General features: G+C 34.1%; 2 protein-coding genes across 2 annotated transcripts in view; both read left to right on the top strand.

Moving 5' to 3' along the window:
- LOC128224520 (uncharacterized) overlaps window positions 1-8,733 on the top strand; it is a 54,723-nt gene extending 45,990 nt beyond the window's left edge. Inside the window, exons 2-4 of the mRNA XM_052934390.1 lie at window positions 5,740-5,892; window positions 7,562-7,690; window positions 8,630-8,733. Of these exons, the coding sequence (XP_052790350.1) occupies window positions 5,740-5,892; window positions 7,562-7,690; window positions 8,630-8,649 (302 nt within the window). The 3' untranslated portion in view covers window positions 8,650-8,733. The remainder of the gene's footprint in view (window positions 1-5,739; window positions 5,893-7,561; window positions 7,691-8,629) is intronic.
- A 6,417-nt stretch (window positions 8,734-15,150) lies between these two features.
- On the top strand, window positions 15,151-19,466 carry LOC128224443 (uncharacterized). Its single transcript, XM_052934284.1, has 4 exons — window positions 15,151-15,251; window positions 16,730-16,882; window positions 18,561-18,689; window positions 19,361-19,466. Exons 1-4 carry the CDS (start codon window positions 15,203-15,205, stop codon window positions 19,378-19,380), a joined length of 351 nt encoding a protein of 116 aa, XP_052790244.1. The 5' UTR covers window positions 15,151-15,202; the 3' UTR covers window positions 19,381-19,466.
- The last annotated feature ends 3,845 nt before the right edge of the window (window positions 19,467-23,311 follow it).

Raw genomic sequence — 23,311 nt, 5'->3', positions numbered from 1 at the left:
GTATGAACGCACAGCAATGATTTGTACGTCAAATGTCAAGGACACAATACAAGTTAAATATCAAAATGAATACTGTTGATAGAACTTATTTTGACTGAACTTATTCCGGGTTGAAACTTTACCATGTATACAAGGATTTTCAACAGAACGTAAGTTCATCAATCGATCCTGAGAAAACATTGTCCTGGCTGTATTGATCATACATAGTAGGATTTTCAAAACGGTTTCACATTTATAAGGCGACGTAGCACACACATCAGCCAGGCCTGAAGGTAACACTTAGAGGTCAACATTTGAAACAGTACTATTGAAACATTAATTAATTGAGTACACAATAATTTGAGATGTTCGAGTTTTTTTTAAATTTTCCAAGTTGATCGTTACCAAATAATATATCATACTAGATATAAATAGTTTTCGTCTTACTGTTGAACTCCATGTATGTCTGTGTTGCAATAACATGGAAAATATTCTGACTGTGTCTGAAGCTTATTTAGCGGGCTTGACATGTCGCCACTTGGCGTGTATTATTGCCGTTGTTGAGTTTTTACGGTCTCCCCGCACTCTATAGAGGCTGCGCTATTGCTTGACTCCGTCACAGCCCCAAGTGTGACTGAAACATATTTCTGAGGCCAAGGGGATGGGTTAATCCCATTTGTTTGTGGGAAATTTGCCAAATGAGTAACCGCGGACTCTACGATGAATGAAATATGTGGTCCCACAGCCCTGAATTTTGGATATGTTTTTTTTTTCATTGGTCTTGACTTGTTGTAATTTAGAAATTGGATAGCATGCGTGTCTTAAAAATGTAAAAGCTAGAGTACGGTAACTTTGATATTTTTAAAGGATGAGTAAGACTCGCGGACAGTTCATTGGCAAGAGAGTGTTCTGAGATCAGGACGTTTCGTCCAGTATTCAAGTAGGAGGTAATTATTACCCATACTTGACTATCTAGACATAAACATGTCGCCCCTAGTTCAGTGTATGCTCTTTTTCACTGGATATAATTTATTTTCTGCATTTGAATAGTTTTTATTGAATGAATTAGGCTTGGGTCAAAAACCTACAATGTACTTGGACCCGAAGCTTACCATCAACTTGCATAGCATATACCATGTATCATTCTGGACTTCTATTAGTACAATGGTTGTGTACAAGCTTTAAATGAGAAGAATTGAAAAATTGTTTATAATATATACATTTTTTCCGATATTTTTTTTCTTGATGCGTTTATTCATTTGACGTTATGTTTTTGTGGTGACATGTATTTAATTGTTTATGGTTAGACCGATTTGTAAAATCATACTCTGAAATACCTCATCCTATCATGTAAAAACGAAAACAGAAAAGAATATTTTTTTTGTCACCACAACGTGGATAATAGATCATCAAAATAATTGTAATAATAAGTGTTTGTTTACGGGGCTCAGTAGTATTAAAAGCTGATTAATATATCGTTCTTTATGCCATGCATAAGTCCATAAAGTCATTTTTGTTTTATTCCATAATTTCAAACAGTAAAATATATGTGAAACACTGAATATTCTATAAGTTGTTCGATTTAGAAAAAATGGCATCTAGTACACTATATGAATTTATTATAGACTTAAGGACAATATACCTGCCAATGAATGAAACGGTTGTGTCTTAAATACAGAATCCTTCACGTTCTTACGTCAAGTTATGCGAAATCAAAGATTGACGTAAATACATAAAAGTTGATGATATGCTTGTCACAGGATTTTCAGGACATTCGTACTTAAGGACCTATGCAAATTTATATGTCCCAAAAGTGCAAATTGTTTTATATTTTCAACCGATAATCTCTGCTCAGTGTAAGTCGTCTGGTTAAGAACTTAAAAAGATTATGAATACAATTCAAACAAATGTAAATATTCCGTAAAATTATGTTAGTGTTATTGTTCTGTTCTTCCCTCTATTTTGTTGCAGGAAAAATGGCCTTTGTAAGCTTCATGTAAATAACGATATGATCTTATGCGATCCTTCCTGAAGAAGTAATACAAATCCATGTATATTGTATGTCGCTTAAACGTATTTCACATGAAAGTTCTTTTCCATGTAAATTAAATAAGGATTTCGTTTAAACCTTGATAATTATAAAACAAACGTTTTTATTTCCGACTCAGTTATATATTCAACGTATTGATTTAGATATATCATTGGTGTATAATTGAGGTAAAAGTCATGTTAAGAAACACGAATAAACCTTACATAAACACAACTGTGCATTTACTGCTAGGACGTGTTTGCAAAGTGTTTGTTATGTGTTAATTAGTCTTTAAAACATGCAGTAAATGCATTTCAATAATATAACAGTGATACACCTCTTCGTCAGTCAAAATAAAACAAAATCTTATGTCAAATAGTCAATAGGTTTGTCAAGCATTATGTTCTGTGTGTACCGAGGACTTTTCTAAACTTGTGATAAATCTTTTTCCGTTACAGGGTTTTCAATAAAAAAGTCGAATCAATTTCAATTTAGGCCTCATTTTCCTGTATAAAATTCCACTCCTGTGACCTCATTCTTTTCGGGTTTTTTTTATACTTCAACGGTTGTCTCGACTTCTATGGTGTAACCATAACCTGGGTTTAAGTGAAAACGTCAACCCCCAGTTATTTGGTGTCCAAAAGTCGCCAGCGGATTTATGTGGTCCCTTGTTATTCGAATACAAAACAAAATAACCAATTTTAAAGGTTTTACTGACTAAGAATTGTTTCAGGAACAATATAATCCCACAAATTAGTAAAAAGAGTTTAAACTAAACTAGGTGTCGTGCAACCAATGAACACATTCTTAATATCTGAACAATTAATATTTGCAGCCGGACTCCTCTGGGAGAGACATCGTGAAACGAATGAGTATGTCTGGAAAACTGAAGTTCGATTTGTAATTTGAATAATTTCTATAAATTGATGGGAAAACTATATAAGAACCATTTTTGAATAAATTAAATTGTTCCTAGATTCATTTTGATACATATTTAAATGAATCTTTGAATCTCAAACGTTCAAAATATCTTATATTTGTTATACATCGTCTACCCCCCATTTACATGTGTTATGCCAATGTTTAAAATGCAATTCTACTTAATTAATGTCTGGAGCCGTATAATAATTAAGTATGTAAACCCCTTCTATACCCCATTTAAACAAAGCGACACACGAACATTCCCTAGATTGAATATCAAATTGATATTGCCACTAACCGTTTTTTACTTGAATCCATCGTCTTGGCCTCGCGTCAGGACCTACCGCCTGGGGCGAGTGTTGTACCTTCTTATCTTATATTGTGCATTTTCTCGCCTGCTGTAACCGCTTTTATACCGTATCAAATATTCAAGAATAATTGTAGTTCACCTTTAAATCTTTTTGGAGAGATTAAGTGCACTACATTCATTAAAACAAATCATTTCTCTTAGTGTAATTTTACTATATGGTTTCTGGTGGTTGTTTCTCAAGTGAAATAATACGTTACTGATTTGTTTTGCAGTCATTATTTTCTTGGAAAAAAGCCTCACATAATTATTTCGATTGGTTAAACAATCAAACAGATACGAGTGAAACTTACATATATTCATAGCATTTCATTTTTTTTTTTCAAATTGAAAACATAATTAATTAACAATGTATATAGATTTCACTCTTTTCTCAGTTCTGAAATGATTTTGAAAAACGCACGTGCACTAGGTGTTTTAAGGAATGCCATAACGGTAGATATTAGCAAAGAGTGGTTTATATTTGTTATTTAAAGTATAGGAACAGTGGGTTTGCAACGACACGTCTGTTAAAGTCTGAGAAGAAAACGTATGCAATCGCAGACAACATTACGCCAGAGACATATTTAAAATCCAATCGCCAATTCTTCCTCCAAGTATAGGGCCGTCGATGTCTGACCCTCCATCAGACAATCGTTTTGGCATTGGCATAACAGGATGTGGACATCATACACAACAATTTCAACTTTTCGTATTAAACTATTACTTAAATGAGTCATTCATGCTGCATTTTGCATATAGTCATAATAACTTGTAATTTTTATACCCGTTTCATAATTATTGATGTTCTACCAGCTCACGAAAATGAAATAGGCTAGCTGCTAACTACGCGTTTGGATACCAGGGCACGTTTTTGGCATACATAATCCCGCCGGAGGCATTCGGAGCTCCTCGGCCATTTTTTCGAAAACAACCTCGGATGTATTTGGACGGTTTACATACTCAAAAAGTGGTACGTTTAAGTCCGCTGCAAATAGATCGCGTAATAATCTGAATTAGTTGTTAAACTTTATGACTTAACTCTTGGGAATCTTAATCATGTTTGCAATAATACACTTCACTGGCAATCAATTTAAACTGAGAGCAATGAATACAACTCTTAAACACTACATTTAATTAATGATATTATTCAAAAATTTACGGACTACTTCAACTGATGTACCGGCATACATCCGAGGTTGTTTTCGAAAAAATGGCCGAGGAGTTCCGAATGCGCCGGAGGATTTATTCCGACAACCATCGCATTGCTCATCGGTATCGCCATATATAGGGAGAAAATACCGAAATACACGGTTAATAGCTTGTCAACTTTTTCCGGGTGGTTCCGTGGTCTTGTGTCACACTAGTCAATCCAGTTTCTATTCCCAAACGCAACACTAATATACTAATCATCTTCCGGGATGGACGTTAATCGGGGTTCCGTGTGACAGTTCTATATTTTGCGGCACGTCAAAGAATTGGATTGTCTCAAACCAGGGTTTTATTGTGTCTGTGCACCATTCTCGAATTATTTTAAATAACTAACACTCTTACCAGAGCACTCGTCGAATGGGCAAGGCCCGAGTGCGAGTTTAAAGAAGCTTACACACCAACTGGTGGTTAAAGCAATTCAGCAACCCAGTCATAATTGCAAACAATGCTGCTTTTTTACAAGTGTAATGCTATGATGAAAACGGCAATAGAGCATGCCATTGGACAAGCAACATGTATGTGGTTTATTAATAATGGCATAGATTTTGTTGTTATTGTTTATTAAGGTTCATAAATCTTCGTCTTAGTGTGAGAGTAAGATCACAACCTAGCCCGACTTTAAATTAAAATTAGCTTCAAATATTGTTATGAACACAGCAAATAAAATGCAAGAAATAATATTTTTACAATATATTGAAAGGATTGAGGAGATGGCTACATAAATCATGGTTACCGAACTGGCATCTTAACGTTGTCAGTAGGACTAAAACTTTCGAACAGGGTCTGCCGCGAGACATTCAGACCACTCTACCGGCTGAGTTAAGTAGTCAAATTACATTATATATAATATTGAACCTTTCGGCGACATATACAGTACAACATTTGGGGTACTTCTCCCAAAGGTTGTACTTTTTCATGAACATCCGGCGCTTTACCTTTAGGCGACAGTCAAAAATTGTATATTCTCGATGGCTAGTATTTTGGGAAAACAACATCATTAATTATGCTTTACTACATTTATTTATGCATATTTTATGAAGGAATATGCAAAGAATATATTATCATAGGATATATAGCATGTAATGATAATGTCTTCCAAAGGTTGTTCAAATAGGCAAATTGTCCCAAAGGTTGAATTTGTATATATATATATATATATATATATATATATATATATATATATATATATATATATATATATATATATATATATATATATATGAAAGAATAATGTTACTTTTAATCGTTTCAGGGCAATTGGGGGGTAGGAACATATGTCGTCACGGTACGGCGGGCAGCTGTCTTGGCTACACCAATCAGCAGTGTCCTCGTAACAGCGTGTGTCGCCGTGTATCAGGAACGTACGGGGTTTGCTGCAGACTGCCTAACTCGAATCCAGGAGGAGGTACTTTCATGTTTTTATTGTCAAACCGAGGCTATCATTTTGGTTCGAATGAAGTGTCTCTGCATTGTCGAAGTCTTCTGTCACTACAACTAGCGTTATTAGTGTTGTGTGGCAGCGGTAAAATGTCCCTCCTCCCTTCGTCTACGGTGTAGTTTGTTCCAAGCCCATCGTAAAGATTAATTTTGATTTAGTGAAATGATCATTTATTACTATAGATATTATAATGAATACAGTATCTATCTGTTGTACATAGACCTTGTGTGTTTCTCGCTGGGTGTCTGTTAGGCTTTGACCGCTGACATGAGCTATCGTTATTGTTTCGGCTTCTATGCCTTTCCTTGTATTCTCCATTGTATTATTAGTGAATCGTAAAACATTGCTTCCGCTGAAGCTTGCCACAAGGCTCACGTGACGAAGGCAGAGTGAAGCAATCCATTGCTGTTAATGAACATTCTTATTCAAACCGATTTAGCAATTTTCAAAGTGTATATCTTTATGTTTTTACCAGTTAACTTTTGATTATAAATGGTAGTGTACATACACACTTTGGAGTTTTTCTTTGTCGTTCATTAATTGAAGATATGCTCCTATTTACATAGCAACACATTGACAAAAGTGTGGCAGTCAGTGAATAATTATGATTTTATATCTTTGCTTTTGTTTCTTTTTATAGACTTGTTGATCTGTTAAGACATTTATTTTCTAAAGAAGAAATATATTTAAAAATACTGATTTTAGTTTACTTGCTTGTTACAAAATATATAAAATAAATTCTTATACCAAAACTTTCATCAAATTTGCACACTAAATTCTTGTTTAGATATTGTCAAGCCCTCCGGAAATTAACCAATTTTAAAAACAGTTCTCTGTAAAGTTGTAAATGTTTGTTTTTTATATCTTATTTGCCCTAAAATACACCTAATAAAGTTATCCATATAGCTTGATCGCTTGAGATAGTAAACTAAATAACAACATAAAACTTATTGCTTCAAAAGTTACATATATTTGCCCTTCGAACACACTTTTCTGTGCTGATCCCTTTCAAAAGATCCTTAGGCGTCCATAAGTTGTCAGTGGTGATTCGGCTAGCGCTGAAATGTATGATGTAAATAGGCGACATTCTTACTAGCAAGAAGATCTGACACCGACCAATTGACACCTATTTTGTTAATGATATTGATTTCCAAAATTGCTCAGTCGATAAGAAGTTATGATCAACTGTTAGTCTGTTTTCATTTGGAATTTTAAGGACCAAAAGCGGCATCAACGTTACGTATTTAGTAAATTATACACAATTTTACTTAAAATGTGTCGTTTATAAAAGATTATTAAAAAAGATAAAATTGACATAAAATCAACAATTGCAAATTCCACCGCGGTTATAAAACACGTGTAGATATGCCTCATAATGGCTGGCGAAAAGGTCACCAGCAGATAACCCCTTCGGCTTAACCTCTGATCCTCATATGGAGTGTATATTTAGGATAGGAATATTATCCAATTGCGTTCCACTAATAGCCCCAACGACATCAACTGTACATTGGTGTAGTTCGATCACTAGGGCATCTGCGCGGTACTGCGTGATCCATTTGATCATGTTTCATGTAAATTAATACAAGATTGATTGACTACGCATTCCATAATTACTAAAGGTTACTCAACATTTCAGTGTGCTGCCGACACGGTCAGCGCGGTAGCTGTGGGGGGCTCTTTGGCCTGAGATGTCCACGTGGTACCACTTGCCAATGCTTCCCTAACCCGCCTTATCCAGACGCGGCCGGAACGTGCTGCATATCACGTAAGTATAAACTTTCAGGAAAGATTCAATCACAATCAGATATAAGCATAAAATAAATAAAGATCAACATTTTAATTGACATGGGTAATTTTTTATCGATTGAACGTCCAAAAAATGTCACTTAATTTTTTTTTAACAAAATTGTTCAAAGAAAAGAACTAAATATAGAGAGATTGAAACATCAGCAAACATTTCTTAGAGGGATTTGACATTATAACTGTAATGTTTATAGTGCTATATGTATTGATATCATCGTGTACACATTCAGGTTTGTTTCAAACAGGATTGATTCACAATATTTTATATTAAAATAGCTATAACACCTGTGAATTTAAATATCTTATTTTAGGTCCAGTTTACGGCTATAACGATCACGACGACAGATAACGCATTTATCATTTTACATTCAAATTAAAGTCTTAACGAAATCAACGACATTTGATTTTTATTCTATGAACAAATTATTGTCAATCGAAACATTGAACTATTTACAACTATTTTCGACAAAAGAAGACGACGTTCACGAAAGTCACGACATTCATAATATTCACTATACTCGTAACAAATACGACATTGACAACATTCGTGATTCATGAATGTTGTGAATGCTGCGATATTTTCGCATGTCGTAAATCTTATGGATGTCGAAAATGTCATAAATGAATATCATGAATTTTGTGAATGTCTTGGATGTTTTTCATATTGCTGATACTACGGGTTCTGAGAGTACTGTTGCCCAGAATAACAATATCGCTAATGGCGTTTATACTTAGTTATAGTTGTATGTCAAATGTTGCATGTTCAGATAACTACTCGCACTCGTATCTAACTGATGTGAAAAGCCTGCCTTTTTGGCTTGTGTGACTTCCCGGGCCAGACCATGTATCTTCTGTTGTCTTATTGAATAGCGTCATAGTAATGTATACATTTTTCTTACAGGACCGGGGAACGGTTACTAGAGATTTTGACAGAAAGGAGCTTTGCAAAGATTTCTTCAGCATTTGTTTTGTTTATTATTTTAAATAAAATACCAAAATACTCTCCGTTTCGGATTTGTTTTATTTTGCAATTATAACTTATACATATACTTTACTAATATAACATGTATTAAACTACATGTATAAGTAATATAATGTGAAATTTATTTAGATCCTGATCTACTTTTCGGAAAAACCGGAAGTAGGAGGAATGAAGTTATGCAATCGGAACTTCTCGGCCAACAAACTTCTCGGTTTTTCATCGAAAACAACCTCGGATGAATATGGACGGTTTACAATGTCGGAAATCTTAACATTTAACTACACTGCAAGTAGATCGCTTAGTAATTCAATTTAGGGTGTTTCCTTTAAGATATATACCAATTTCTTTTATCATGGATTCATGATAGTGAGGTTTTATATGTTCTTGATGAATGTATATGAATAACTTTAAATCTGTTATTGTCTTGTCTCTGATAACATTGAAAACATATCATCTTTAGCATCCATACCACGTGAAATTCTTCTCGACAGAAAAGCAACTCGCCGTCAGAGGGTTGCCTGATTATGTGAAAACATGTGAAAACATTTGACACACTAATCGATTTTCATTCATTCATTCGTTCGTTCGTTCGTTCGTTCGTTCGTTCGTCCGTCCGTCCGTCCGTCCGTCCGTCCGTCCGTTCATTCATTCATTCATTCATTCATTCATTCATTTATTCAATCAATCAATCAATCAATCAATCAATCAAGCAATTAATTAATCAAGCATTCATATCAATCAATCAAAAAATAAATCCTGATAAATTTACTTGAACAATATGCTAAAACACTATTCAAATTGAATGTTAATACATAAATACATACAGTTAATACACAGTGAAAAACATCCGGTCAAACCACACTACTCTTCATACACTTCAGAACCACACAGCTTACATATCCAATCAGACTGATTACAAACACTATCAACAGCTCTCGAAACCTCTCCCACACTTAAACAATAGTTATGATACCAACGGTCACACACATCACATCCATACCAAAACACACCGTTCTTCTCATCACTCACACACCCATGCCCATCACACTCTGCACATATATAAGCTCTCTGACTACGTGACGCATCTCTCTTCTCCTCCCTATTCCTCTTCCTGGCAGCCTTCTCTTCTTCAACATTCTTCCTCTTCTCAGCTCTTGCTGCTTTTGCCTCATCTCGCTGCAGCTTTTTCTGTTCGGCCACGACCAAACGGTTAGATCGTTTTTTTTTCGCCTCTTTCTTTCTTAGTTCAATAGCATCAAGTTTCTCCAGATCGTTGAAACGGATTGAAAAAAAACTCGCTTTCAGCTCCTGTTGCACGTCGTTGCTACTCAACAATCTTCCTCGCTCCACCCTCTTCCTTGAGGGTGCCTTTTTTTGCCTCGAGCGACTGCACGGTGGGTGGCACAAGAATGTCTGCAAGTCGTTGAGGAATGATTCCTCTTGCTACAAGTGGGTTTGTGGTAAAAAGGTGGGCAGGTAACCGCGTCACTTTCAGTAGTTCCTATTTAAATGATCGTGTGACTTGCAGTTATTAAATTATTTAAGAAAGAAAACGAAACTTAATCCAATACCAACCCTACACTATAAGTGTATGCATACCTCAATGTGCAGTTTCTATTATTTGGTTTATTAAAAATTTGTAGTGCAAATGGATGTTTACCATCAGATTTTTGCCTTTCGACAAATGTCGCGTTGAGATAAAGCCGAGTTAAAATGCAATAATGGGAAAGATATAAACTTGAAAATGAGCAGCGAAAATAAAAGCAATATGCTTTTAAAGAATTATTATTTCGTTTTAGAAGTGCATGTATATGTTTTTATTTTATTGTTTGTATATCACTACAGTATCCATTTTCAGCTCACCTTTACGGGATGAAGTAAAGGGGCTGAAGTAAATGGGTAGTGTGACCCGGAAGGCCAACTAGGATGACCCCATTTGCTATGGCCCCCTCCAATGTGCTGATGGACACATGACTGTCGTGGTTGACCATCAACAGCAAAACGGATCTATCTTTAACGCAATAGGGAATGAATATTTGCATCAACCACTGGTGAAATATGTTTGTATTTATATAACCAGATTCCCTGGAGGTGAACAACCACGACTCCGGCACTCCCTCTACTGTAATTTGAATTATGTTTCGCGTTTGAAAAAAAAATGTTTATTCACTTTCTCAGAAATTATTTCTAACACAGTAAGTTTAACATGTGTGATCATGAACTAAAAACTAAACAAACATTAACATCAATCGTTTTTACCGGAAGGATCATCAATGTCGGGATAATTCTCCCATCCGCGGAGGCACATATCTGGGCGGTAATATGCCCGCTTCCTGACGTTTTCTTCCGGAAGACATGGCCCTGTTTTGGCCCCAAGACCTTAACGGCGTTTATTTCCTTGCCCGTCCAGCCGATCTCATCGCAATTGAAGATCTGTTATAAAACAAATGTGTGTTAAAATCATAAACTTTAATTATTTTCAGTATTCTATTAAAGAACAAATATGCTAGGCTGTTTAGTGCCTACTGATAACTGATACGTTTGGCACAATACCGACATAACATGAAATATACTGTAATTTCTTTGCATATAAAACCCCGTGCATATGATACTAAAACTAAGTCATGTCATAAAATGAAATGAAAATTAATTTCACACGTTATATAACAGTTTTAACAAAATATACCCTTCCTGCTTTATTCAAGAGGCCATTCTCTTGCAGAACATTCGATAATAAGTCATGTGAATTTGTGTTCTATGTCTTTGGCGTTTGCCCATTGCCACTAAACCGGGTTTATGTTTAAACTTTTTGCTACTGGGCATGTTTCTGTAGCTTTTTTGCATATATATGGCTATCCGCGCAGAGTCCATATTTTCTGCCAAGCGTTCAGACAGGATGGGCTGGCGAGTTAAAAATCTCTGTACCCACTTATTTGTCGGCCCATCATCGTCGCTGATCTGTGTGGCATGTTCTGATAATAAAAGTTATACTTATTGAAGTTCACGAGTATGTATTAGTATAGATGCGCATAACTGGATAATGGAAGATTTTGACCTGTATACTAAAACGGGGACAGGGGACGTTAAAACAGGTAACTACAGTACTTATAATATGCTTTCGCAACTGGTTTTGGGCAACTCCTCGATTTTCATTTGATACTATGAAATGAATAACGTTTTATAACACAATTGTGATAGGTTTTTTTTTGTTAAGAACCACATTTAAAAATATGTTTCATCATTCATACCGTAGGTGTGAATGATCTCTATTACTTTTTGCTTCAATATCACCCTTGAAGCAGGCATGCCCTGATTTGCCATGTACAGGCACCATTGGACCAGAGAGGCCTCGTCCTCTAAATGGAGATCAAGCCTTCTTCCTCGGGGTGCCCGGTCCTCCGTCTTCGTGTTATCATGGATAGTAGTAACCGGAACGCCAAACTCAGCTGAAGCCCTTTTCAAACTCAACTGTTTACGTTTTACGGCGCTTACCGCTCTTCTGGGGTAATCTGGGCTGTACGCCATCTAAAGTACTGTGCACAGCAGTTGTATAAAACCGTTTAATTGTCAAAATCATCAAAATGTTTATTAATTGGTCAATACTTTGTAAATGATAACAACTAAATATTTAAATAATATAAATAAGCGAATAGATAATATTTATGTGGACATTATATTAAAATTATTTTCAAATATCTCAACTATGTTTACTTAATATGAACAACATTGCTGTACTAATTCTTCAGGGATCGAGCATGATAACAAAATACGATCAACTAATTGTCAATCATTAAACAAAACAATTGTCAGAAACAGAATAACGCAAATGTTGGTGTTTGGTGAAAGTGATATAATTATGATAATGAAAATGCAGTGTATGCGACGCAGATGCGTCTACAAGTAGTATAATAGTTACTTAGTAATTTTTTTTTTCAAAGACGGGCCTCAAAAATACGCACGCGCACTGTGACGTTGCTCCCCCAATATTTATTCTTTGACATTTCGAACTTTATGATTATTAATTATTTCAATAATTTTCCTATTTGCAATCCGAGTACACATACTTTGAAATAAAAGTTCTGTAAAACCGAGCGCACGTGGAAATTAACCAATTTCTCCACATACGATTTAACCGTCGATTTCGCTCGATAAATTTAGTCATGATTTGAGTATGACATGGATATAAACACGTGTGCTAAATATTAAAGTTGTAACATTTTTTATTAGAAGCAAAATTTCAAAATTTCTTTTTGCGTTTTAATATTTATTGAGTGAAAATAAATGGGATGCAATGAACGGAACCTAGAGAGACTATGTTTAAACATATTTATTTTACAACGATTGTGAAACAAGTTATTACAACATTATATTAATCACTTTCGTTGGCACGATATTACGCGAGAGTGTGGTCATGTGTTGTGGGGGAAACCGGAGAACCCGGAGGAAACCCACTTGTCCGGCTTGGTGACCACAAACCAAACTCACATGCGCCCAAGCCGGGAATCGAACCCGGGTCGCCTAGGTGAGAAGCGAGTGCGCTAACCACTGCGCTAACCGGACAACCTAGAGAGACTAGGCAGTATGGTCAAACGTTTTGGTTTAACCGTGTAAAGAAGAGGCATGTCCCATTTCAACCTTGGGCTTAGGCGTAAGATAAAACTATATTAAGGGTCATATAATTTTATATTCTATGTATGTTACTGTGTAGATTAAACTTTAGCCAGTATTTAAGTTGAAAACAAAGATGCGTAAATAAAGCAGTAAAAACTGATGTATGATTGACTCGATTGTTTCTCCCGGATTTAGCAGTTATAAAGTTTTTTTGCCATTCAAAAAAGAAAACAAATTGAGATTCATTGACAACAACATCATTGAAATGAATACATTTTATCGTGGTTTGTATGGTGTATAAATGGATCAACATCTATTTTTAATTTAAAGCGCCTCCGATATTGTCGGTTTATCTATCAATTGAAATAATAATAATGTTTTCGCTTTTTGTTTTTATAAAATAACTATGACTGTGAATTGACCTTTGGTCATTTTAACCTAAAACATAGTTTTGGAAATAATCACAAAAAAAAAAATGTTGTCATCTGTAATGTACACAGATTTAAAAATTTTGAATAAACGAAAAAGACACTTTAATGAAATGGTCAGTTCTTAAAGAGAGCCGCGAATTGCAAAACTAATGTAAAAACAAAACAAATATTAGCCACACATCTTGTTTGTCATGGAAATGTTAAAATAATATTTTAGAACAGATATTCACAAATAACTTTTTTAAATGTCATTTTCATTTCAATTTGCCAAATAAATTAGCGAAACAGGTCGTCACTTTGAAGTCTTAATTAGTCAGATCATATTTCTTCTTGTTGTTTTCTCCAGAAGTACAGTAAAAATAAATGTAAGAAAATTTAGATATTTACTTGAAAATCTTACAGTAGTTTACCATTCGTTAAAAACAAATCAGACAAAACTACTTTACACTCCTTTCCAACCATATTTTATAAGGAATTCGTGAATTTGACAAACATTAAGACCACATTTTATCAAATGTTTATGTTGATGTTTAATCCATTTATAGTCATTAGCTCTTACATTTGCCGAATACTGGAATTTACTCAAAATGACGTTATACGACTATACCCCAAAACAGAGCCATTCAAAATGTGTCTTCTTACTGTTGTAAGCGGACCGTGCAAGATAATTTCGAGTAATCCCACTAGCCGATACAATGTTTCTAGAAAGGCCATGATAACTAACGTTTATCTTTCGGAAAAATATATCTGTTTATCAATTTATAAATCTTATATTTATTAATGCTATTATTTTGCTCACTAATACAAAATATACTTATCGTCGTATAAGTTAGATACAGTGACACGTTTTTTTTTCTTCAACAGTGTCCTGTTGTAGACGTAAGAGACTATTTTGTTTTGTTTTGTTTTGTCGGATAATATTGGTGTTCGTCCTAGCAAAACGGCTTCTAACGTCTGTAGGAGGACCATTTTGAAGAAAAACTCGCACTGTGTCTATTACTTATCACTCAGATTGACAGTTTATGACTTAACGGAACGATCAAATTAGATTAGTAATTGACCATTCGTGATTCTATATCTATACCAGATACCACACATGTTGGCGTTCTTCTGTCAGCATTTAATACATATTTAATGAATTTCAATTCAACCTTTTCAAGTTCACAGTTGGTGTCAAATTTCATTATAATTATAATGTGCTTTTACTTAAAAACGGTAAATGCGTGTTAAATTAAAATTAAAAAAAAAATGATGCACCTTTATATTGTTGTTTGTTGACATCTGTTACATTTTACGTTTGTTGATTTTAACATTTGCAAATCTACGATCAACATAATTGATTATCAAATGTTATAATCGTGACAACGGCAGCGGATGCGGTAAGTATTAAGCTATATAAAACAATTAAATATAATCATTTGTACTTTGTCCACAACTTAAGTTTGCAAACATGAAATTGGTGATCGTCTGTCTAGTGTGTCTGGCTATAATTGTGGAAGGTAAGTTTGGCGGGGTTTTGTTATAAACAGTTGTTCGCATTTAAAAGAAAACGTTTCATATAGGCAAAGGTAAAATTATATCTTCAAATATTTGACCGAACATAATGAGACGGGTTATGAAAATATAGTCATCGCAGCTTGCGATGAAGTGTACCATTCACTTAAATAAAACAATCACACAACAAATTACTACTCCAAATGACCTTCCTCATTTTTCAAAGCATCCTTTAAAACTTATAAACAAACTTATTTTCTAATAAAATGAGAAAATATATAGCTTTTCACATTTTAGATCAAATAAAGTGTATAAGTTTATATCTGTATCATTATTGGGGTTCTAAAATACATATGTCAATTAAGACCATTTTGAAAGTTTCACCACTCATCGTCCGAAATGCAACTGGAAAGCGAGCCGTTATAGTATAGTAGAGTATATTATTTAGTACAAGAAATCATATTCAAACGGAATGCAACTTGTTAAGCTAGATAACATAGCTATTATCTGGTTTAAACTAAAACGGCTTTCTTTGGGGCGGATAATGGCATATATCTATGTTTGTTTCTGTTATTCGTTGACCCTTTTTATATGAAGTTAAGAGTAACACCCCTTAAAACAGAATAAACCTACCCCTTAATGTGTTGCATGTGTTTTATTGATTAGCCACGGAGTAGTTTATAAATACTTTGTACTGTTTTGTTGAATATTTACCATGTAACTTTTTGGACCGATTTAATTAATCTTGTCATTAAACCTGCCTATTAGATGTTTTTTTTATAAAAATGGAATGTGGACTTTCATTTTTTTATAAAAAAAGATACCTCCAATCTGACAGCTATGCGGGAAAATGACGTCACTCTATTGCATTATGGGACATTTTGGTAAAATTTACCCTGGTAAATTTACCGCCTTGGTAATTTCTCTTATACAACGTATTTACCGCCATGGTAATATTACCACGGAATTTACCGGTGGTTTTACTTACCGTGGTAATTATTTACCATTGTTTATACAATTGGCTGCAGATGTAATTAGTAAAATGTACGATGTTACGCTTGGCGTACTTCCACCACGATCGTTTTTCAAATCAACGGTAGACCTAGCTGGGTCATTTTACATGTTATAACTTTATAAGCAATACATATGCTTCAAGTGATGTTTACTACATATAAGTAATTAACACTTAGCATAATCATTAAAACCCCGCCAACAGGATGTGTACGGGTATGAGTTATCGATTGGTTGGCTGGTTGTTAAGTCTTTTGGCAGTGTATGGTTATGTTTGCGGGTTCTATTATAGTTTAAGGTCAATTGTTTCAAAACTTGGTTTCAGTTACTAACTTAAAGTGTATTACATTTTAAATAGGCACGTTCAAGATAAGGTCCCCATTAAAATAAAGTTTTGCTGAAGTTACTTAAATCGTAACCATATATATTTATTTGAAAGAATAAAGAATAATGTTACCTTTGTTCGTTTCAGGGCAATTGCCGCATAGCAACATATGTCGTCACGGCACTGCGGGCACCTGTCTTGGCTACACAAATCAGCAGTGTCCTCCTAACAGCGAGTGTCGCCGTGTATCAGGAACGTATGGGGTTTGCTGCAGACTGTCTAACACGAATCCAGGAGGAGGTACTACCCTGTTTTTTTATTGTCAAACCGAGAGTATCATTATAGTTCAGATGAAGTACCTCTGCTTTGTCGTTTCCCTCTCGGAATATATTCTTTCACTACAGCTAGCGTTATTAGTGTTGTGTGGAAAGTCTCTCCTCCTTTCGTCTACGGTGTAGTTTGTTCCAAGCCCATCGTAAAGATTGATTTTGATTTAGTGAAATGACCATTTATCAATAAAGATATTATACTGAATACGGTATCTGTCTGTTTGTATCTTGACGTTGTGTGTTTCTCGCTGAGTGTCTGTCTGTTAGACCTTGACTCTTTTGCCGATGTGTCTGTTAGACCTTGACTCTTTTGCCGATGTGTCTGTTAGACGTTGACTCTTCTGCCGATGTGTCTGTTAGACGTTGACTCTTCTGCCGATGTGTCTGTTAGACGTTGACTCTTCTGCCGATTAACATGAGCTATCATTATTGTTTTGGCTTCATTGCCTTTCCCTGTATTCTCCATTGTATTTTTAGTGAATTATGAAACAAGGCCTCAGAGAGTGAAGCTATCCAGTGCTGTCAATAAACATTCTAAGTTTGCTAAGTTTATATCTGCCTTTTTTATCATTTAACTTTTGATTATAAATGGTAGTGTACATACAAACTTTGGATTTCTTCCTCGTCCATCATTTATTGAAAATATGCTCCTATTAACAGAGCAACACATTGGCAAGAGTGTGGCAGTCAGTGAATATTTGTGATTGTATATATTATTTGCTTTTGTTTCTTTTTATAGACTTGTTGATCGTTTAAGACATTTTTTCTAAATAAGAATGATATTTAAAAGTATTGATATCAATTTACCTGCTGGTTACAGAAATATATAAAAAAATCTTTATGCGGAAACTTTCATTAAACGTACTAACTAAATACTTGTTTAGATACTGTCAAGCTCTTGGCAATTAAGGCTTCACCTTATCTTGAAGATGTTCTCGGGGTTTTGTTGTATTTTCACTCAAATACACCTAATAAAATAATCCATATATTTTGATCGCTTTAGATTGTATACTAAATAACAACATTAAACTTAATGTGTTAAAAATTAGTTATATTTGCCCTTCAAACACATTTGGTTTTGTGCTGATCCCTTTAAACAGATCCATACGCGTCTGTTTTGACAATGGTTGTTCGGCTACCGCTGATATATATGATGTAAATAGGCGAAATCATGTTGTCAAGGAACGTACCCAATAAATCTGACAATTCTTACTAGCAAGAAGATCCGACTCCGACCTTTTGACACCTATTTTGTAAATTATATTAATTATATTAATTTTCAAAATTGCTCAGTCGATAAGAAGGTATGAACAACTGATAGTATGTGTTCCTTTAGAGTTATAAAGACCAAAGGTAGCACCCACGTTACATATTGTATAAAAAATACAAAAATTGACCTTAAAATAAAGTGTCCTTTCAAGAAAATAATTAAAGATATTATTGACATAAGTAAGGCAAATTCCATCGCGGTTACAAAACAAGCGAAGATTTGCCCCAGAACGGCTGGCGAAAAGGTCACCAGAAGTCAAGAGTAACCTTAGATCCTCAAATATACACAAATAGAGTGTATATTGTAGATATGATTGTTTCCACTAATAATCTCATCAACATTTGGTGCGTTTTGCCATACAGTTGTTATGTCTTCATAGGATGTCGATGCGATAATGGTCAGCGCGGGAGATGTGGTGGCTTCCAGGGTCTTAGATGTCCGCGAGGCACCACATGCAGTTGCAAGGGACCTATTGCCCACGACGGATTCGGGAAATGCTGCATTAACCGTTAGTTTTGTTCATTTACACCATTCTGAACTAATAAATACTTTAAATTAAGAGCTTATCTTAAATAGCATTTAATGTCACTCAAAGCAACATTTAAGCTGTACATACATTATTAAACATTTCACATTCAAATAAAAGTATTTACGAAATCAGCGACATTTGATGTTTATTATATAAACAAATTATTGGTAATCGAAACATTGAAATATTCACACCATTTTCGATAATAAAAATGCTTACGACGTTCACAACAATCACGACATACACGACATTCATAATATTTACTATATTCGTGAATGTTGTGGATGTCGTAAATATTTTGAATGCCGCGCAATTTTTGAATGTCGTAAAACTGATGGATGTCATTACTGTCATGAATAATTATCATGAATATGTGAATGTCTTGGATGTTGTGAATATTGCTAATACAACGGGTGGTGTGTTAACTGTTGCTCAGAGCAATGAATGTAAGTATCGTGCTGACGTGTATACATATAGTTGTAATTGTAATAGTATGTCAACTGTTGCATGTTCAGATAACTACTCGCACTCTTTTCTCGCTGATGTAAAAAGCCTGTTTTATTGGCTTGTGTGATTTCCCGGGCCTGACACTGTATCTTCTGTTGTCTTATTGAATTGCGTCATAGTAATGCATACATTTTTTATTACAGGACCTGGGAACGGTTACTAGCGATTTTGACAGAAAGGATCTTTGCGCAATATTTCTTCAGCACTTGTTTTGTTTATTATTTTTAAATAAATTACCAAAATACTCTCCGTATCGGATTTGTTTTATTTGGTTGGAACATATACATATACTTTACTTATATGGCATGTATAAAACTACATGTATAGGTAGTAACATAATGTGAAAAATATCTAGATCCTGATCTGCTTTTCGGAAAAAAAGGACGAAGAAAGAATAAGGTTATCCAATCGGAACCTCTCGGCCAACAAACTTCTCGGTTTTTCATCGAAAAGAACCTCGGATGTATATGGACGGTTTACAATGTCGGAAACCTTAACATTTAACTACGCTGCAAGTTGATCGTGTAGTAATTTCAATTTAGGGTGTTTCCTTTAAGTTATATATCAATTTCCTTTATCATGGATTCATTATAGTGTGTTTTATATGTTCTTGATGAATGTATATGGATAACTTAAAATCTGCTATTGTCTTGTCTCTGATAAATATGTTCAGTGTCCATACCACGTGATCTTCTTCTCGACATAGAAGTAACTCGCCATTAGAGTGTTGCCTGATTATGTGAAAACATTTGACAATCTCGATCAATCTATATGTCAGTTATGAAAAGTAATATGAAGTATTTAATGCCCGTTTGCAGTTATATCGATGTTATTAAGTATGCAACTTTCTATAAAGTTTAAAAACATATGATGTTAACCTAATAATACAATGAAATTGCTTTTAAAAATGTAATGTAATGTATAAAAAATAGAAGAATCAATTAGCCCGTAGAACACCTATAAAAAGCTCCGCTCGATCATTTATAAAACTTTAAAAAAAGTTCAGCGGTCGAAACATTTTGTTGTAGTACCCTATGGCTATTTCAGTACAGATTGATTTTAGTTGTTGATTATTTAATCAATTATGTATTCTCTAATATTTCTGAGATGGGGGTAGGGTAATAAGGTGTTTTTTTCCTTTTCTTTTTTAAATCCGAAAAATCATAAAAAGGAATTTATCAAGCCGCTCATAGTTTGAAATGATGGCCTTCGGGATTTTTCAACCTAAATTAACTGTCATTTTAAAGTTACAATAACCCAAATTAATTTTGAAGCCCCTTAATCCGCTATGAATTTATTTCACGTGTCACACGTGTTGCCCATAAAGGGATGTGCGAGTGCCAGTATCGGAATGTTACCTTCTTTCCTTTCTTTAATTGCATAATACCATACATTGTTTGTAGCATTATTTTACATATAAACCACTTTATAAAAGAAAGTCCTGACTTTTTTAATCTCCTGGTTAAAACAATAATAGTCAGATGGAGAAAAATGCACAGAAATGATTTTGTTGGAATTGTGACATACCAGGCACCAAATTTAATTTACTTGAAGTGAAGAACGATCATATGGTGCAAAATGTGAATTTTAGGGTAAAATGTTGGAAAAAATAAATAAAAGTGAGATTTTCTTGACTTGCCAATACCTGTGTCTTATTTTTCAGTAAAATTACCAGAATTACTGTATTAAATTTATATTATACATCAGCGTAATATACCTAAGGTACAGAATCACTGTATTTTGTGAAATATGAGTTTTTTTGGAATACTTTTGAAAAATTAAATGAAATTGAGAATTCCTGCAATTTGACAATAACTTTGTCAAGCTTTACAATAAATTACCAGAATTACAGTTGTATTAGGTATTTTAATATAAAATAAAATACCTAAAGCTCCATAATTTATTTTGTTTATGTTAACGTCTTTGGTTTTGCTGCTTAACGATGTGCTGTTAATTCAAAGTGAATTTGTACATTCTTTTCAAAAAAGAACTTTCAACATAATTTGTTTTGTAACATATGCATACTTGTCATTTTCCATAAATGAAACTCTGATTTTAGTTGATAAGAGTAGCAATGTCAGTGCCTTAATGTAGCATAAGATATGCACAACCTTTCAACGCTGATGGCATTCCCACAGCTGAACCCTTTGCATGCGGAGCAGGCCTTACACAATCAAATCCAACCTTCTGCATGCTACTGGATGGCAGCTAGTTGGACAAGTGTACTGTACAACATTCATAATGTGAGCATGAGGTGGTGCTCTTTCAGTTGTCACTGAATATTGTAGTTTGATACTCACCAGTTCCCAGTCCCATTCTAGCGAGTTTCTAGTATGCTTCACCAGCATTACTCTCATATGATGCAACACCACTCGTTATACTCTTCGTAATTGCTTCACATTGGAGTGGATTTCTGTCTTGCCAGTACAGTCTAATCATTTCCATGTCGTTTCTGTTTCGAGTTTGGGTTGCTAATGTGGTCTTAATGTGCTGTTCTCTTGTAAAATACATTACACCACTAAAACTCTGCATATCTTCATTTATGTCAGAGCGTGTAGGTGTTGACAGAATCCAGGCGGCATTTTAAATCTCATTCACATCATGATATTTAATTAAGTCAAATATTTTCACATGCCTATTTTTATGTTTTTATTACACAATTGCTAATAGGCTTTATTTTACCTAAGATATATAAGTATTTCTGTACTTAATTTTGTTCGGTTATAAATAAATTTAGCATGTATGAATTTGCTATTGTCAATATTTATACGAAAAACTACAGAAACAAGCTCAGTAGGCAAAAACCTAAATATAAACACCGTTTAATGGCACAGGGTAAAATGCCAAAGAAATAGAACACAAAAACAAAACTCTTTGTATGACATTCTACACCTTAGGTTTGTAGTGGAGCAGTTTGATACAATCATGTACAACAATAAGGGAAAAAGGTTATAAGGTAATAGTTTGGTACCTTTTCAGCTTTATTTGTCCAGTTATTGGCAAAGTCCCAAAACAAAATCCCACTTTTTTAACACTTCAATCCCCAAAATCACATTTCACAAAAGATAATGTGTCTATTTATTTTTGAAAACGACATGCGGCAGGGATATGACGTTGACGTAACTTCCTGTTATATAGTTTGTTTATATCTTCTGATGAAGGCGTTACGCCGAAACGTTTAAGATAATAAACTTAACGTGTTTGTGTGGTTTATTTTATTCATATTTTTTTTTCAACATTCTACCCCAAATATCACACTCAACTATATATGAGGTGTCTACACACATAAGGTATGATATGGTGCGATATAATATCTATTAAATACAGTTAGTCTGGTATTTTTATTGCTAAATCCAAATTTGATACGAATTCCAGAAATGCAATTTTCAAATTTTCAACATTTTACCAAACAAATCACATTTCGCACCGTTGGATTTTTTTCTCTTTAACTCTTTTCCACACACAGCAAATATCAAACAACTCAAATAAGCAACAATCATATCTGTACATTTTTTCCCTTTATATTTGCATTTTAACCACTGGTTTCTGCACTGTAAATAAAATCTTATGTTACACCGAGTTATGTTAAACATTTTATGAACACATTTTGTGTTAAAAACTGTTTATTCTCTTCTGGAGAGTTTCGATAATTTGCAAACTGTTTTTTATTTACTGTTTTAAAATGTTTTAGTTTTGCTTGACATATTTATAATTACACGTGTTTCTATTTGTTATTTTACAACATTAAAAACTCAATGTATAATACATTTCGGGCAACTTTAGAATTAATGAATACTTCTACTTTTGCATTCATTATGTGCTTACATAGAGCCTCGTAATAATTTAAATTTATAATTTCTTCATGTTCTTAAACTTATCTGCTAAATATAGACATTGTGAAAAATTTTATTCGACTCATTAAAGTGTCTTTTTTATTGGTGAAAGAATATGTTTGAAAAAAATGTACTTTTGATGTACTTAAGGATTTTTTTTTCCTTTTCAAATTAATAACATTGCATAATTTACACCGTATTTCTTTTATTTGTGTTTGTATATCTTCCCATTTCGGGAGTAATTATTGTGTTGTGAAATAA

Source organism: Mya arenaria, chromosome 17 (genome assembly GCF_026914265.1).
Source record: "Mya arenaria isolate MELC-2E11 chromosome 17, ASM2691426v1".
Classification (NCBI taxonomy): Eukaryota; Metazoa; Mollusca; class Bivalvia; order Myida; family Myidae; genus Mya; species Mya arenaria.
This window is presented reverse-complemented; position numbering and strand designations above follow the sequence as displayed.